The sequence below is a fragment of the Phalangium opilio genome, unplaced genomic scaffold (assembly GCF_054372755.1).
Source record: "Phalangium opilio isolate 3A_F unplaced genomic scaffold, DU_Popi_V2 ptg000031l_1, whole genome shotgun sequence".
Classification (NCBI taxonomy): domain Eukaryota; kingdom Metazoa; phylum Arthropoda; class Arachnida; order Opiliones; family Phalangiidae; genus Phalangium; species Phalangium opilio.
In genome coordinates, this window is record NW_028324158.1 from 13,065,027 (window position 1) to 13,081,832 (window position 16,806).

General features: G+C 32.1%; 4 protein-coding genes across 5 annotated transcripts; 3 read left to right on the plus strand and 1 right to left on the minus strand.

The window, feature by feature from the left end:
• Nucleotides 1-219: 219 nt before the first annotated feature.
• On the plus strand, nucleotides 220-2,236 carry epsilonCOP (coatomer subunit epsilon). Its single transcript, XM_089870328.1, has 8 exons — nucleotides 220-378; nucleotides 499-712; nucleotides 784-947; nucleotides 1,024-1,230; nucleotides 1,527-1,608; nucleotides 1,673-1,828; nucleotides 1,888-2,031; nucleotides 2,100-2,236. Exons 2-8 carry the CDS (start codon nucleotides 611-613, stop codon nucleotides 2,145-2,147), a joined length of 903 nt encoding a protein of 300 aa, XP_089726454.1. The 5' UTR covers nucleotides 220-378; nucleotides 499-610; the 3' UTR covers nucleotides 2,148-2,236.
• Nucleotides 2,237-2,337: 101 nt separating this feature from the next.
• On the plus strand, nucleotides 2,338-9,689 carry LOC149690717 (uncharacterized). 2 transcript variants are annotated; one of them, XM_089870326.1, is made up of 8 exons: nucleotides 2,338-2,964; nucleotides 3,199-3,467; nucleotides 3,539-3,705; nucleotides 3,789-3,928; nucleotides 4,702-4,858; nucleotides 4,930-5,021; nucleotides 5,085-5,161; nucleotides 6,699-9,689. In XM_089870326.1, the coding sequence occupies exons 2-8, from the start codon at nucleotides 3,267-3,269 to the stop codon at nucleotides 6,825-6,827; spliced, it is 963 nt and encodes a 320-aa protein (XP_089726452.1). In that variant the 5' UTR covers nucleotides 2,338-2,964; nucleotides 3,199-3,266; the 3' UTR covers nucleotides 6,828-9,689. The 2 variants fall into 2 exon arrangements, with proteins under 2 accessions (XP_089726452.1, XP_089726453.1); XM_089870327.1 differs by having other exon boundaries at nucleotides 7,181-9,689.
• Nucleotides 9,690-9,835: 146 nt separating this feature from the next.
• Cib2 (Calcium and integrin binding family member 2) lies at nucleotides 9,836-13,100 on the minus strand. The gene is made up of 6 exons (XM_089870330.1): nucleotides 12,755-13,100; nucleotides 12,479-12,513; nucleotides 11,066-11,183; nucleotides 10,694-10,841; nucleotides 10,365-10,560; nucleotides 9,836-10,039 (listed from the first exon to the last, which is right to left on the minus strand). Exons 1-6 carry the CDS (start codon nucleotides 12,803-12,805, stop codon nucleotides 10,018-10,020), a joined length of 570 nt encoding a protein of 189 aa, XP_089726456.1. The 5' UTR covers nucleotides 12,806-13,100; the 3' UTR covers nucleotides 9,836-10,017.
• Nucleotides 13,101-13,284: 184 nt separating this feature from the next.
• On the plus strand, nucleotides 13,285-16,580 carry LOC149690719 (ribosome biogenesis protein bop1-A). Its single transcript, XM_089870329.1, has 9 exons — nucleotides 13,285-13,502; nucleotides 13,574-13,858; nucleotides 13,921-14,190; nucleotides 14,251-14,454; nucleotides 14,753-15,309; nucleotides 15,385-15,503; nucleotides 15,576-15,956; nucleotides 16,036-16,228; nucleotides 16,296-16,580. Exons 1-9 carry the CDS (start codon nucleotides 13,422-13,424, stop codon nucleotides 16,447-16,449), a joined length of 2,244 nt encoding a protein of 747 aa, XP_089726455.1. The 5' UTR covers nucleotides 13,285-13,421; the 3' UTR covers nucleotides 16,450-16,580.
• The last annotated feature ends 226 nt before the right edge of the window (nucleotides 16,581-16,806 follow it).

Below are 16,806 nucleotides of genomic sequence, written 5' to 3' on the forward strand. Positions count from 1 at the left end.
TAAACTATAACCCCGATTAAATTAATTACCGTTAATTTTTACCCTTTCATGTGAAAATACATCCAAAATCCCCAAGTCCCGCGTGTTTGGTTAAGCTTGATCCAAGAATTAGCGCTCAGCAGTTTAAAACTGTTCCATTTCAAAAGAGATGTCGCTAAGTTCCTATTCCTATTCTCGTTCGTGATTGGTGGATATAGGTTACTAATGCCGTTTTTCCATTGGCTGCTAGTACCATCGAGCAATATTAGAGTAGACGTAAAAAAATTTAATGCAGTTTTAATGGGGATTTTATTTTCACTCCAATAAAACACCTCCATGGAATATTCCAATGCAAAAACTGCGTATGTGACGTGTACCGTGGATGACGGATACCTCTCGGTAATTGTTTAATTTGTTTTAATAATTATAATTCAAGACTTTTTTTGAGCAAAACCTTTATCATATATTTTTAAGTATATCTGAGGATAATTAAATAAATAATTTGATTTATTTATGCAGGGATTTACCATTTTAAAGTAGTTAATACGCTAAGCCTTGGTCAGAATTTTTTTCTTTCTGGACGACAAGTTGTGATTGTAACGTTAATTTAATTAATCTGCATTAAATTAAAATGTCAAGTCAACAAAATCAACCGGATCCTTTATTTGACATCAAAAACGCCTTTTACATCGGAAATTTCCAACAATGCATCAAAGAAGCTCAGAAATTAAAGGTAAACATTGATGATTTATAAAATGGGATCTCGGTAATTGGTGTTAATGATGTTACTAATTATAACTGTAGAACTCCTCCCCTGAGAAATTGGAGGGGGATATCTTCATGTACAGAGCGTACATCGCTCAACGTAAATTTGGCGTTGTTTTGGATGAAATCCGACCAGGTGATAATTCAGAATTAAAAGATCTTAGAACATTGGCTGATTTTCTCTCCGGAGATCGCAACCGAAAGTACTTAACCTTAATTTAAATTAATTTAAAATTAAAATCAATCAACTCTTATTAATTACTATAATTATTATATCAGAGATCGTATCCTTGCTGATGTTGAAAAAGAGGTTGCAAAGAGTGTTGATATTTGCAACATAACACACTTAATCACCATCGGAAGTATTTATTTCCACGAACAGAATTTTGAAACTGTTTTAAGAGTTTTGCAACAAGCTGATAGCTTGGAATGTTCCGCGTTAATCTTGCAAGCTTACCTTAAACTAGATAGAGTGGATTTGGCCAAGTAAGTCCCTTAATTAGCCTTATTCCTGATCAGCGCCACCTACCCATAGCGGCGACTTTGAGAACTACTGTAAGCGGCAAGCCAATCAGATGTCGCTAAAATCTGGTGACGTCACTGACTGGCACTCTCGGGTCTTACCAAAAATGACGTCACCAGATTTTAGCGACATCTGGTTGGCTTGCCGCTTATAGTAGTTCTCAAAGTCACCGCTATGGGTAGATGGCGCTGATCAGGAATAAGGCTCATTAATTAAATCTAATTTAAATACATAATTAAATTAAATCAATTTAATTTAGGAAAGAAATAAAACGTATGCAAGAAAAGGACGAGGATGCGACTTTGACTCAATTAGCCCAAGCTTGGCTTAATTTGGCCATTGTAATTAAATTAAATTAATTACTAATTAATATAATAAATAATTAAGTTTTCAAGTCCATTTTAGGGAGGAGAAAAATTCCAAGAGGCTTATTACATCTTCCAAGAACTTTCCGATAAATGCGCTTCGACACCTTTACTTTTAAATGGTCAAGCAAGCGCTCTAATGGCCCAAGGAAAGTTTTTGGACGCTGAACCTTTGCTACAAGAAGCTTTGGAAAAGGTATAATTAATTTAATCATGTTTATCATGTCTAAATTTAAGTTTACTTTGTTCTTTTAGGATTCAAACAATGCTGAAACTTTAATAAACATGATTGTATTATCGCAACATATGGGGAAAGCTCCGGAAGTCAGTAACCGATATTTGAGTCAACTTAGAGACTCAAATAATAGCCATAGTTTCATTAAAGATTATCAGAATAAGGTAAAGGTTCCTTATTTTATTATTATTATGGGTTAATTAATTTTAATTAATGTTTTAATCAATTTTAGGAACAAGAATTTGATCGTTTAACTCGACAATACGCGCCCAGTGGATAAATTTATATTATTATTTGTAATAAAAAAAAGGGTGTTTTTCTTGATTAAAAATAAATAAATAAATAAATTAATTAATTAACCCCCTGAAATGTTTCAATTATTGTTATTAGGCTTAAGTTGTTTTGTTTATGTTATGACTTTGGCCAACTTCTTTGTCGATTATGGTCACGTGACGTCTTTACTGGCCCCTTCCGCTCTTCTTCACCGCGATACAGTTCGCTTAAAATATTTCTATCTTTAACTCTTTTTATCGAAAATTATGAATTGTTTTCTTAATTATTTGACACTTAACGACGATTTAATTCTTAAATTGAAGAGAAAACAAGAGATTATTGATAAAGGTTCCTTATTTAATTATGGGTTAATTAATTTTAATTAATGTTTTAATCAATTTTAGGAACAAGAATTTGATCGTTTAACTCGACAATACGCGCCCAGTGGATAAATTTATATTATTATTTGTAAAAAGGGTGTTTTTCTTGATTAAAAATAAATAAATTAATTAATTAACCCCCTGAAATGTTTCAATTATTGTTATTAGGCTTAAGTTGTTTTGTTTATGTTATGACTTTGGCCAACTTCTCTCTTATTCGTCGATTATGGTCACGTGACGTCTTTACTGGCCCCTTCCGCTCTTCTTCACCGCGATACAGTTCGCTTGAAATTTCTATCTTTAACTCTTTTTTATCGAAAATTATGAATTATTTTCTTAATTATTTGACACTTAACGACGATTTAATTCTTAAATTGATGAGAAAACAATTACAAGAGATTATTGAAATTAAAAATGTATGAAAAGTCTTCGAGTCCGAGAAAGGTAAGTTTCAAAATTTACACTGACTTAACCCTGAAAACCGAGGCTTAGCTATTGGGAAAAAATATCTGCCCCTAAATGTAGGCTTAAGCCCCTTACATTTCAAGGTCAATTTACGTAAAATTAAATTGAAATTGACGCCTTTAATTTAATTTAATGTCGTTTTAACGTATTGAATAAGCGTTTGAAAGGTTTATAGTAGTAAAAGCTTAGCTTATCGTTTTTTTTCGTTTCCAGTTTTCCGTTCTTAGATTTCTTTTCATTACCATCGTATCGCTTAAACTTCTCCCGTATCTTACAAAAATATGAGCCATCCTGTAGACTCCAAAGACAGTCTTCCATCTTCACCGACGGCGGCACAGGCTGATGAAAATTTCGCGAAACAAGCCACTTCCAAATCGGGATTACCCTATGTCCTGCTTTCACCAACAAATGCTTGTAGAGATTCTCCAGTTTCCTCAACCACCGCTAACGGGTGTCCGCAGCAACCTACTACAGCTTTAAAAGTACGCTTTTCCCTTTGATTAGTTAATTAAATATTTTGGGTCAATTAATGAGAAGAGGTTTTTAATCGTAGTTAATTAATAAATTAAACCAAACAATATGCGAGTATCGTCATTTGGTCCAGTCAGTGGGGAGCAACGCGGATGGGGTGGCTGCCAGAGAAGAAATGGCGGAATTGAGACAAAAAGCCCTTCAAGATATCGCTAGCTGTCAAAAGCATCTTTCGCAAGCTTTCAAAAGGTTCATTTAAATCATTAATTATTAAATTATTAATGAAGAAATATCTTAATATTAGAAATTTGTATTTGTTATAAATTTTTAAGCTCCGAATCTTTGTCCAAGAAAGAGTTACAGAAATTGGAACAAATGTGCCGTATCCTCATTGCCAGCATTCATACGCTTGATAGAGAACTCAGGCTAACGAGACACTTATTCCATACCTTTCCTTTATTCTCAGATCTTGGTAATTAACCTAATTCAAGTCTAATCAATTGTTAATTCAAGTCTAATTAATTGTTAAATCAACTCTAATCAATTATTAATTCAACTATAATCAATTGTTAATTGAACTATAATCAATTGTTAATCGAACTATAATCGATTAATTGTTAATCGAACTATAATCGATTAATTGTTAATCGAACTATAATCGATTAATTGTTAATTGAACTCTAATCGATTAATTGTTAATTGAACTCTAATCGATTAATTGTTAATTGAACTCTAATCGATTAATTGTTATTTGAACTTTAATCAATTAATTGTTAATTGAACTTTAATCAATTAATTGTTAATTGAACTTTAATCAATTAATTGTTAATTGAACTTTAATCAATTAATTGTTAATTGAACTTTAATCAATTAATTGTTAATTGAACTGTAATCGATTAATTGTTAATTGAACTGTAATCGATTAATTGTTAATTGAACTATAATCGATTAATTGTTAATTGAACTATAATCAATTAATTGTTAATTGAACTATAATCGATTAATTGTTAATTGAACTATAATCGATTAATTGTTAATTGAACTATAATCAATCAATTGTTAATTGAACTCTAATCAATTGTTAATTGAACTATAATCAGTTTATTGTTAATTGAACTATAATCAATCAATTGTTAATTGAACTCTAATCAATTAATTGTTGATTGAACTATAATCGATTAATTGTTAATTGAACTATAATTAATTGTTAATTAAGTGTAATAACCAAGTTTAAATCCTTTTTAGAATATAACAAAGAAGATGATTTTGGTTTTGTGAAAACGGGTTTATCGGAGCAATCTTTATTGACTAGGAAAGCATCGCAAAAGTCTTGGCAGTCTTCCCCCATTTCTTTAACGGCGCTTTACTGGCAAGAAAGAGACAGTTGGCAACTCCTAGAAAAGTACATTAATCACGTTCTTATTGAATAATTAATTTCATGAATTAATTTTTTTAATTGTTTTGTTTTTTTAGTGAAATAATGACAGTTCATGATTTGGATTTGGCCCTCCATAGAGATCCAGTTTTGGGTCCCGTCGTTGATTACCTGACTCTCTGTCCAACCGGTGTGTTAGCGTCGTAATTATCTAATTAGTAATAATTGCTAATTGGATAGTTTTATTAATTAGGTGCTGCAACTGTTTCTAGTAGCTGTGATGACCTTCATCCTGTTTTAGAAACTACATCTTTAACTACTGGACTTCAGGTTTGTCTAATTCCGTCATTATTTAGTTTTAATTAAGTTTAATTATCAATCTCATAAAAAAAAAAGAGAAAGTATAAAAACCAACTTTTTCTTACAAGTTTTCTCTGAAAATAAAAAATACCTGGTTTTTTTGGCAATGTTTCAGAAACAAATGTTGTTTTTCCAAAATTAGTAATTAGTTATAATAATAAGTTACTGGGAGGTAATTTTTTTCCCTCATCAAGTCCGTTTTTCCCTTGATCAAATCCGTTTTATTCCCCTTTTAAAGTCCGTTTTTCCCCATTTCAAGTCATTTTTCCCCTGGTGGAGTCCGTTTTTCCCCCAGGTCGAGTCCGTTTTCCCCCCTGATCGAGTCCGTTTTCCCCCCTGATCGAGTCCGTTTTCCCCCTGATCGAGTCCGTTTTCCCCCCTGATCGAGTCCGTTTTTTCCCCCTGATCGAGTCCGTTTTCCCCCCTGATCGAGTCCGTTTTCCCCCCTGATCGAGTCCGTTTTCCCCCTGATCGAGTCCGTTTTCCCCCCTGATCGAGTCCGTTTTTTCCCCCTGATCGAGTCCGTTTTTTCCCCCAGGTCGAGTCCGTTTTTTCCCCCAGGTCGAGTCCGTTTTTCCCCCAGGTCGAGTCCGTTTTTCCCCCAGGTCGAGTCCGTTTTTCCCCCAGGTCGAGTCCGTTTTTCCCCCAGGTCGAGTCCGTTTTTCCCCCAGGTCGAGTCCGTTTTTCCCCCCTAATCGTGTCCGTTTTTCCCCCCTAATCGTGTCCGTTTTTCCCCCCTAATCGTGTCCGTTTTTCCCCCTAATCGTGTCGGTTTTTCCCCCTAATCGTGTCCGTTTTTCGCCCCCTTCTCGAGTCCGTTTTTCCCCCCTTCTCGAGTCCGTTTTTCCCCCCTTCTCGAGTCCGTTGTTCCCCCCTTCTCGAGTCCGTTGTTCCCCCCTTCTCGAGTCCGTTGTTCCCCCCTTCTCGAGTCCGTTGTTCCCCCCTTCTCGAGTCCGTTGTTCCCCCCTGATCGAGTCCGTTTCCCCCCCCGATCGAGTCCGTTTCCCCCCCCCGATCGAGTCCGTTTTCCCCCCCTGATCGAGTCCGTTTTCCCCCCCTGATCGAGTCCGTTTCCCCCCTGATCGAGTCCGTTTTCCCCCCCTGATCGAGTCCGTTTCCCCCCCTGATCGAGTCCGTTTTCCCCCCCTGATCGAGTCCGTTTTCCCCCCCTGATCGAGTCCGTTTTTCCCCCCTGATCGAGTCCGGTTTTTCCCTTGACGGATTCCGTTTTTCCCCTGCTTCAGTCCATTTCTTCTTCGCGAGGGGTCAACTTTATAAACAAATTCTCAGTAAAAAACAAAGCTTTATGCGCGATACAGTGACATTACATATCACTTCACGGTCCCAATTTACCTTGTCACTTTTCAGTACAGGCTATACTATATCTTAAGCCTTTGCTATTGCGCAACAGCAAATTGCGATAGGCAATTTTTATTTTTAAGTCCACATTCATACACCATGCAATTAAAGCCCTAGAAAAAAAATGTTGTTTTGGGCGACTTTTCAGGTGCTAGAAAGTGGAGAGAGTGGTCCAGCTAGCACGACGCATCACGCGTGTATCGTCATTTCCATTCTAATAATGCTCTTCATTGGAGGGGGCGTCCTTATTGGCGTTATCTTTATTATTGTTGGTTGAAAAACAAACAAAACAAACAAACAAACAAACAATGCTCTCTCTATCTCTCTCTCGCTAACTTATCTTAAAGCAAACGAAACTTTAACAACACCCCTTGACCACTCTTTCAACAACAACAACAACAAATAAATGAATAAACAAACAAACAAACAAACACTATTTCTTCAAAAACAATGTGCAGGTTTTTGAGTTTCACATCAATTATCTATCGAGAGTTCACGCGAATGTTTGAAAACATTATCAGGGAAGATGAAACGCGTTTCAATGCGTGAAAAGAACAAACTTAATTGAAGTTAATTCCCACTTTAGAGATAATTAACTAAAAAAATAATACGAATAATTAATTTTAAAAGCCCAGCGCAAATCTACGAGCTCAAATTAAACATTGACCTAATTTGGTAAGTAAAATAAATAAATAAATAAATAAAGGCGGAAGAATCTCAATTAAAAATACGTAATTTAAAAAAAAATATTAATTTAATTTAATCTAGTTCGTACGTGAGCTTTTAATTATATTAAATTCATTTATTTTGAATTAAGTTAATTAATTATATATTTAAATACAGAGGAAAGATTGGGTTGAGGTAATAGTTTTTAAAACTTTTTAAATTTTTTTTTAAAAAAAGAACCCAAGTTTTAAAAAGAAATTCAAATTAATTTTAAAATTAATTTTTTTTTTTTTTTTTTTTTTTTTTTTTGCTACATTTTCTTTCTTTCTTTCTTTCTTTCTTTAATAATTATAATTAGGCTGGCGTAATAATTAATTAATTTAATTGTGATATGAAACGCTATATAAAAACAAAATACCACTAATCTGGGACCAGATCTTTAATTATATTTAATTAATAACTACTACGTGTTGTAGTTAATTAACTAATTAACTAATGTGAAAAAAAAAATAAAAATAAACCAGTATACAGATTTTTTAGGAGAGTTTAAATTTAATTTATATTAAATTATCTGCTAACTAAAATTTTTATTCAGTAGCTAGCCTTAAGAAATTAAAATTTTAATTAATTTTAGAGATTTAGGAATTAAAATAAATATTTAAATATTTTTCTTTTTCTTCTTGGATAAAATTTGAATTTGAAAACTTTTGACTTTCGTAGAAATTATTGCTAAAAAAAAATTGTAAATTGTTAAATAATGGTGTATATAGGACCTGTTAAATTCAATTAGTTTTAGAATATTTCGGATAAATAATTAATTAATTAAGTTTAATTAATTTAATTGAAATTTAAGGAAAAAAAAGCAATGTTCGAACAAGTCCAAAAAAAAAAAAAAAAAAACGTTTTTTGAAGCATCCAAAAATATTATAGTGATGGAGGAATTAATGTTACGTCATCAAAGTCTGATTCTGATAGGAATGAATTTTCTATTCATCATGAATATTTTATGGGATATTTAATTTAATCGGGGATAGTTTAATTATTTTTATTATTATGTTTGTTTTTTGTTTTTTATTTGTAGTTTATTCAATGTTAAGTTTTATAAAGCCCTATGTAGTATTACTCCAATTTAATTAAGTTAATTTTAGTTAATTAATTACCCATTTTCATCAACGTAACTCAAGACTAGGTACAATGACAGGGGAGGGTTTCCCTGCCTTTGGTAGTGCTTCTATTTTACGTTGATACATAGGTTATCTTCTTTTTTTATTTTAGTAGTTTTTTTTTGTTTTTTTTTTATTTATTTTATTTTTTTTTTATTTTTTTTTTGTTTTTTTTTATTTCTTTTATTTCTTTTTTTATTTTTTTTTATTTTTTTTATTTTTTTTTATTTTAGTAGTTAGTAATCTCATATTCTTTATTTTATCCCACGTCAATTTATTTTTTGACATTTATCCTATATTTAATTAAAGTCAATTAATTAATTAATTAATTAACTAACTAATCGCTCATTTAAAATTAATTAATAAATATATAAATACTTGAGACCTGATATTTTTTAAGTTAAGTATATTTCGTTTGTTTTAATTCCGAATAAATGGATTTGTGCAATAGCAGCAGCGGAATGATTAAGAATAAATTAGTTTTAATCGTGATTAAAAAAAAAGTAATCAAGATGATAATAAATTAATTTATAAGAGCAAATGGTGCTTCCAAAGCTTATAATTTTGTTTTTATATTAAATAAAAGAATATATTATATACATCAATTAAATTAATTAAATTATCTATATTGGATAATAATTCCAGTTAAAAATTAAATTAATGTTCAAATTAATTTAATTTAATATAATTCCATTTACGCGTAAAATATTTTTAAAATACGAGAAATAAATAAACAAATGGATATTTTGAATATTATTAAAAATTAACTGGAATTAAGAAGAAAAAATTAGCAAGTTCTCGCTAATTAATAAATTAATAAATAATTTATCCAATTATAGAAATTTTAATTTAATATTGAATTTTTTTTTTTGAAAGGAAAAAAAAAATACTATAATTTGCTCGTCCTCCAAGCATACGTCATTTATATTTAATGTTTGTATAAACAAACAAATATTGACAGAACAAAAAAGGGGAAATAAGAAACATTAAAATAAAAATTAAAAATTCTTCCCATCAAATAAATTGGAAATAATTTTTAGGAACCCGTGGAATTCTATAGGCTTCCATATTGTACATTTAAATAAAAAAAAAAAACCCAAAATTACCAAACCCCGCCCCTCCCCTAATCCGTTCCGTTACTCCGCCCCCTCCCCTTCTCCCACCAACCATAAACTGAACAAACGTCTAAACAAAAATTAACTCCAAATAAATTGGTACGAAAATAAAAAAACTTCCTGTAATAAAGGAAAAAGAAAATAATTAAGAAAAACTTATAATTAAATGATATTAAATTTGTTTTTAAAATATAATATAGTTGTCGTTATTTTATTTAAACATCAAGTAAACTTTTCAGCAAAGAATGGAGCCAAAATTCTTCAAATAAAGTAAGTTTTTAAATAATTTTATTTTATTTATTTATTTATAAAGATTATGACAATTATTCATGATATGTTTGATAGTTGCTTTTCTTTCTTTCTCTCTTTAAAAACATTCTGCGTATTTTTTGAATATTGACCATTGGTCTTACACGATTTCGAAATTTCCACAGAGAAATATTGAACCCGAAAAGGTATTTTTGTAAATTACAAAACATTATCTGGGTTTATTCAGAGATGACGTCATGATGGGTCGGGAGTTTTATATTCTGATATGAAAAGATCTGAAAACCCAAGAAAGATAAATTTATTTAGTTTAATATGATTTAAATACATTTAATTTAATATAATTTAAATATAAACGCGTAATAAACTGATAGCCCCTGCAGGTATGCTTATCACGCACTACACCGGTGTTCAACCAGGGAAGCCCGCTTATAGGGTATTGCCTCCCCATGTATTTTCCCGTAGCCCCTGTAGAAATGTTGTTCCCTCAATGCATCAATGCTTAAAGGTGAAGCACCGTGACAAACGTACAGGGGCGAATGTTAAAAAATTATTTTAATGCTAATTTTAATGATTATTCAAATTATATAAGCTTCAATTTACCCCAAAAAATCAGGCGCTCTTGAAATGGCGTGTTCAAACTCCATAAATGATAATTTCCCATCATCATCTACATCCGCTTCGTCCAAGACCTTTTCAGCAACTAATTTAATTTCTTCTGGACTTAATTCGGTCCCCGTTAATCCAATCACGGCTTGTTCGATGTCCTTTGTCCCGATAAACTGGTCCCCATCAAAATCTAATTGAATAAATTTGAAATTAAGGTTTTAGGGTTGAATGTACGCATTAGGTCTAGAAGACGACAACCCTAACTACCCCTCTTGAGGGATAAAATCTGGGTTTTTACTGCGTTTGACTAACGTCCAACGTACCGTATATTCTAAAAGCATAGACCACCTTAATATCCCTGGGAGCTTGTTCACTGAAAACGGAAAACATGTCGAGAAAATCGTCGAATGTCATATTTCCGCTGCCGTCGTGGGAAAACACTTGACAAATACGTTTTCTAAAAGGATTCTCCTGTTTAACAAATAATTAATATTTAAATTATAATTTGTTAATAAAATTTCAAAGTGCTTCCTAAAGTTCATAAACGCGTAGGAGGGAAGGTACGATATCTGTTTTCGTTTGTTTGAATTATTAAGAACCGCGTGGGATTGTTGTAATATTTGCTCAACGTAATTTATATAAGCTTTTTAAAAGGAAAGCGAGGGCCACACTTTGGAAATAGGGTTATATCTTACCCTTAATTCGGGCATTTTCTCCACCCTTTCCAAAGGAACCACGACAGTGTGAGCTTCGTCTCCCGTCATAACTTGGGGTACAGTTTTAGGGTCCAATTCTCTGAATCGTTTTTGTACTCTGTTAATTATTAATATCTCATTAATACTAAATTATTTTACTTTTAACAAATAACTCTTAACCTAATTATAAAATAATTATTGTACCTAATTTTATATTCAGTAATTTTTAATATATATTAAATTCTGATCCCTATCCTAGTAATGTCACCCTACGTTATACAGCATAGACCCTTAACGCGGTGGAAGGTGGTATCTGCTATTACTCAGTATAGGAGAAATTTAGGATATGTACATAGCAAGCAGATGGTTCAGGTTGGGCAGCTTTGCCCTCAATAACCGTACGTATAGTGTTTGATTTAATAGTCTTAGGGTGTGGTTATGTCTCTAGGGAGGTCATCGCGTGCTGAAGATCATAGCATCACCACCCAAAGTTGGATGGATGATAGAAGCCCATATCTTAAAGTAACCCAACGCCAGTTGTTTAATATTAACAAGAAAATGAAAGGTGTTTCCCCTCAAGATTACTTTACATTTATGAGCTTCTAATAGACAATTTTGCGTTTCACCCCTTCCCTTTTTTCGGAATTGGAACACGTGGTTAATGTAGGAATCAAACGAGGGAGGTAGATACTCGAGTGAACTCGGGTGTAACTGCTTTACGGTACTACATACGGTACATGCTTTACGGTGTACATTGACTTCCGGAGTATCTACCCCCTCGAATGTATGTTTTTATACGAAGCCATAGTATATCTTCAATAGGAAAAAAAATGAAAACTACCTACATTTTCCGTGCGTAAGGGATGAAAGATGTGAAAAATAAAGTATAATCCTTTTACCTGAACTGGCGTTGATAAAAGAAACTAAAACTGTATTGGATTTACGCCTGTATTTCTTATTTTATTTTTGTAAATACACGTGAAATCTTTAAAGTATTATTATTGTTAAGAAATTTAGTTTAAAAATATTTTTGGCACTATCCCGTTTGACCTTTGACTCTTTTACGGTTTTATTTCTATCTTTTTTTCATTCATTCTAGACTTTTTCAAAATTAACGGAGTATAACCGCTTTATTGGCAGTTTTATCACATGGTGCGATATAACTAGGTTATTCTGGTTTTTAAGAAAAAGTCTCATTGCTTATTTTTATTTAAACTTAGAAGTATATCGTTTTAACCGGTTTTTAAGGTAATAATTTGATTTGAAAAACAACCTTATTAAACCGCTTGGTAACCAGAAATTATATTGTTTAGGATAATGTGCTTTTTGCCGCTATTATGATTTCAAAAATGTTCCCGCCCTTATAAACTTTATTGTCAAATTTATTTTAAAATATTCTTGAAATAAACTCACCGTAAAATTTCTTTCTTTGTAAAAAATGTACAGTCCTGAAAATAATTTATTTAATTTATTTTTGGAGTTTAAGCTCATCGCCCATGACATTAAATTTAATTGAAACTGAAGAGATATATTATAAATTTAAAATTATTTTTTATGATGAAAAATACCAAAAACTGACATTAATAAAATATTTTAAGTGAAAGGTTACATATTTATGATTGTATTTCATTAGAGATCTTTAAAAATTAAAATTATACTTATTGAATTATTTTAATAAACTTTTCTCACCTGATAATCTTCTATTTGTTCCTCCGTAAACGTCACAATTTTGTTACCCATCTTTTTCAACTTTTCTCAAGAAACGTAAAATTTTAAGGACAATTCCAGGAACCGCAAAGTCTTTTTGAGAAAACTATTCGTCTAACTTTTATTTAAGAACCGGAAGAGGAAATGCCGTTTGAGAAAGGTATTTTCCTTTAAAAAGGTAATCCGAGAAATTCCTTGAAGTTGGGAATCACCTCTCACTTCTCTATCGGATGCGGATATGTCGTTGTTTTCCAGGAAACCAGGGATGCTATGAGAAAATTTACTCTCTATCTAATTAAAACTCTATCGCGCATGCGTTTAATTGAATTGAATTTCGCGCCAATTAATGTAAAATTTTAAATTTTAATTATTTAATTTATAATATACAGAAAATTTATTTATATTTTATATAGTTTCCAATTTAGTTTTTAAATTGAATAACAATTTTAGTTAAAATTAATTATTTGTTTTAGAGCTATAAACCACTAGAGGTCAGCAAATAATTTTTAAATATTCTATACCGGATGATCGTCTGCTTATGCATGTGCATGTACACGTGGTTTGCGATTAAGTAATTATAAAACACTCTTAAAAACTAATTATAGTCAATTAAAAGTTTAATTATTAAAATACGAAAATCGCGCGTAACATGCAGACCAATTTTACTGAATCCGACGATGATTCCAGCGTCTATTCCGATCTAGAAAACGAAGAAGGCGAATCCAGCGAAGTAGGCTTAGCATTTTAAGACTTAATTACGCTAATTATCTTTATAAATATTGACATTAATTAATGCCTAAGGATAGCGGAGATGATTCTGAAGGAGTCTCCCGAACATCTAGTCTAGAAGTTCATGTAAATTCCTCCGAGGAAGAAGATGATGAAGATGATGATGATGCTTCCTCCATGCACACAGATAGCGATGTTGAGGAACTTCTTCAAAGAAAATCCAGCGACATTGAAGAAAGTGAGCTTGAAGACAATGAAGATAAGTCTTTAACGAGTCAAAATGGTGAGGAAAATAACTCCGAAGACAGAAAGGAACCTCAAAAAGATGAATATGAAGAAGATTCATCTGATGAAGAGGTTTGTTCTATACATATTAAATTAATCTTCAACAACCATAATGTAACCTTTATTAACTTCAGGACCTAAGAAACACAATTGGCAATGTTCCTTTACATTGGTACAATGATTATCCCCATTTGGGATACGATTGGGATGGAGAGAAAATTATTAAACCCATCCAAGGAGATGAACTTGATGATTTTATTAAGAAAATGGATGACCCTAACTACTGGAGAACAGTTAGGGACCCTCAAACTGGACAAGACGTCATTCTAACAGACGAGGACTTGGAATTAATTAATAATATACAAAAAGGGCGATATCCTGATGGAAATTTTGATCCTTATCAGGTATTTAATTAAAATTAATTACATAATCTTAATCATAACTTTAAACAATTTTCTTTTCAGCCATTTGAAGATTTCTTTACGTACAAAACAATGATTCATCCAGTTACAAATCGCCCCGAACATAAAAGATCTTTTATTCCTTCAAAACACGAGAAAGAGAAAGTTTCTAGAATGGTTCACGCAATTAAAATGGGTTGGATGAAGCCTGAACCTCCGAAGAAGGAACCCAAAAAGTTTTATCCATTATGGGAAGATGAAAATGAAGTAAGTGTTTAATTTTAATTAAAAACAATTTCTATTAAATTAGCGGTCTTATTCCTTATCAGCGCCACCTACCCATAGTGGCGACTTTGAGAACTACTGTAAGCGGCAAGCCAATCAGATGTCGCTAAAATCTGGTGACGTCACTCTTCGGGTCTTACCAAAAATGACGTCACCAGATTTTAGCGACATCTGATTGGCTTGCCGCTTACAGTAGTTCTCAAAGTCACCGCTATGGGTAGATGGCGCTGATCAGGAATAAGGCTAATTAAATTAATTTAATTAATCAATTATTATTTAGAATGAGATCAGCAGGAGAATGCAACGTTATATTCCCGCACCTAAACTTAAACTTCCTGGTCACGAAGAGAGTTACAACCCTCCTCCGGAATATTTAATGAACGAAGCTGAAATTGAAAAATGGAAGAAAACTGACCCTGAAATGAGAAAGATTAATTTCATAACTAAGAAATACGACAGCTTAAGATTGGTTCCTGGTTACAAACACTTTACCCAAGAACGTTTCGAACGTTGTTTGGATCTTTATCTTTGTCCCAGACAAATTAAAATGAAAGTTAACGTAGATCCCGAAGATTTGATTCCCAAGCTACCAAAACCCAGAGATTTGCAACCTTTCCCGACAACATTAGCTCTGGTTTATGAAGGACATACGGATATGGTTCGCTCCATTTCTATTGAACCATCCGGACAATTTTTCGCTTCTGGAGGAAATGATAAAACAGTCAGAGTTTGGGAAATTCAAACTGGACGTTGCGTCAAAGTTTTGGAATTTGATGAAATTGTTAGGACAGTCGCTTGGTGTCCTAATTCGAGTGTTAGTCTCATAGCTGTAACCTCGTGAGTTTAATTTAATTTAAGAGTATTTACAACTTTAAATTATATTAATTAACTTAATTATCTTAATAATTACAGTGGAAACTTTATTTATATCGTAAATCCGGGTGTTGGAAGTAAAAATGTCATGAATGATACTGATACTGCTTTGCAAGCGGTTTCAGACTCGGTTGAAGTTAATGAAATGGAAGAAAAGGGTAATGGTATATTAGATTAAATTAGGTTAAAATAATTAATATTAAATTAATTATTTATAATTAATTCCGTAGTTACTTCAAAAACATCAGTAGTTTGGAAATCAATTCAATTAAATGATCCAGAATACCATAAAGGAATCCGTATCACCGTAGAACACTTTAGTTTAGTTGAACAAGTGACGTGGCAATCAAAGGGTGATTATTTGGCCTCAGTCACGACTGCTAATACCAATCAAGTGGTATTGGTACATCGTTTATCTACCAGAGCATCGACTGCTCCATTTGCAAAAACAAACGGACTGGTACAGAAAGTTTTATTCCATCCTACCCGACCTTATTTCTTTGTTGCCACTCAACGTCACGTCAGAATATTCAATTTGCTTAAACAAGCTCAAACTAAGAAATTGCTTTGCAATTGCAAGTGGTTATCTTCAATGGCAATTCATCCCAATGGTAAGTAAACTAATAATTAATTAAATTAAATATAACTTTAATTAATTTTGATTGTTATCTAATTCTTCTCCCCCTTTAGGTGATCATGTAATTATCGGAAGTTTTGATTGTAGATTGAGTTGGTTTGATTTGGATCTTTCCGTTAAACCTTACAAAACTTTACGTCATCATAAAAGAGCTATTAGACAAGTAACAATGCATCGTAAATATCCTCTTTTTGCTTCAGCTAGTGATGATGCTTCCGTAATTATTTCACACGGAATGGTTTACAAGTAAGTACCTAAGTTACCATCTCTTAGTTCTAATTCTAAGTAACGCTAAATTTAATTTATTTAATAGTGATTTGCTTCAAAATCCTTTAATTGTTCCCGTCAAAGTTCTAAAAGGTCATAAAGTAACGAATGATATGGGAATCTTAGATTGTCAGTTTCATCCAAATCAACCATGGATATTATCGGCTGGTGCTGATAGCAAAATTCATCTCTATTCTTGAGAGAATGAAGCTTTTTCAGATTTATTTGCAAATTAATTAATCTTATTAAAAAAAATGGTTTTTTACAATTTGTTACGTTTTAATCTATTATTGATTCCGTTTTTATAATTAAAAATGGGTTACGTGACGTATTTTTACGATTTTGAATCGTGTTCGAAATAATTTCGAATTTCCCGCCTTACTTTTTATCCGTAGATGGCGACACTTAAGGATTTTTTTAAATTTGATCACGTGACTACAGAACTCCCGTTCCCGCCATTTTCAAGGAAAACGTAAGTTATATTTAATTTATATTATAGGAAAACTATTAAAATTAGAATAAACATTCAAATTAATTCAAGAAACTAAATAGATAGG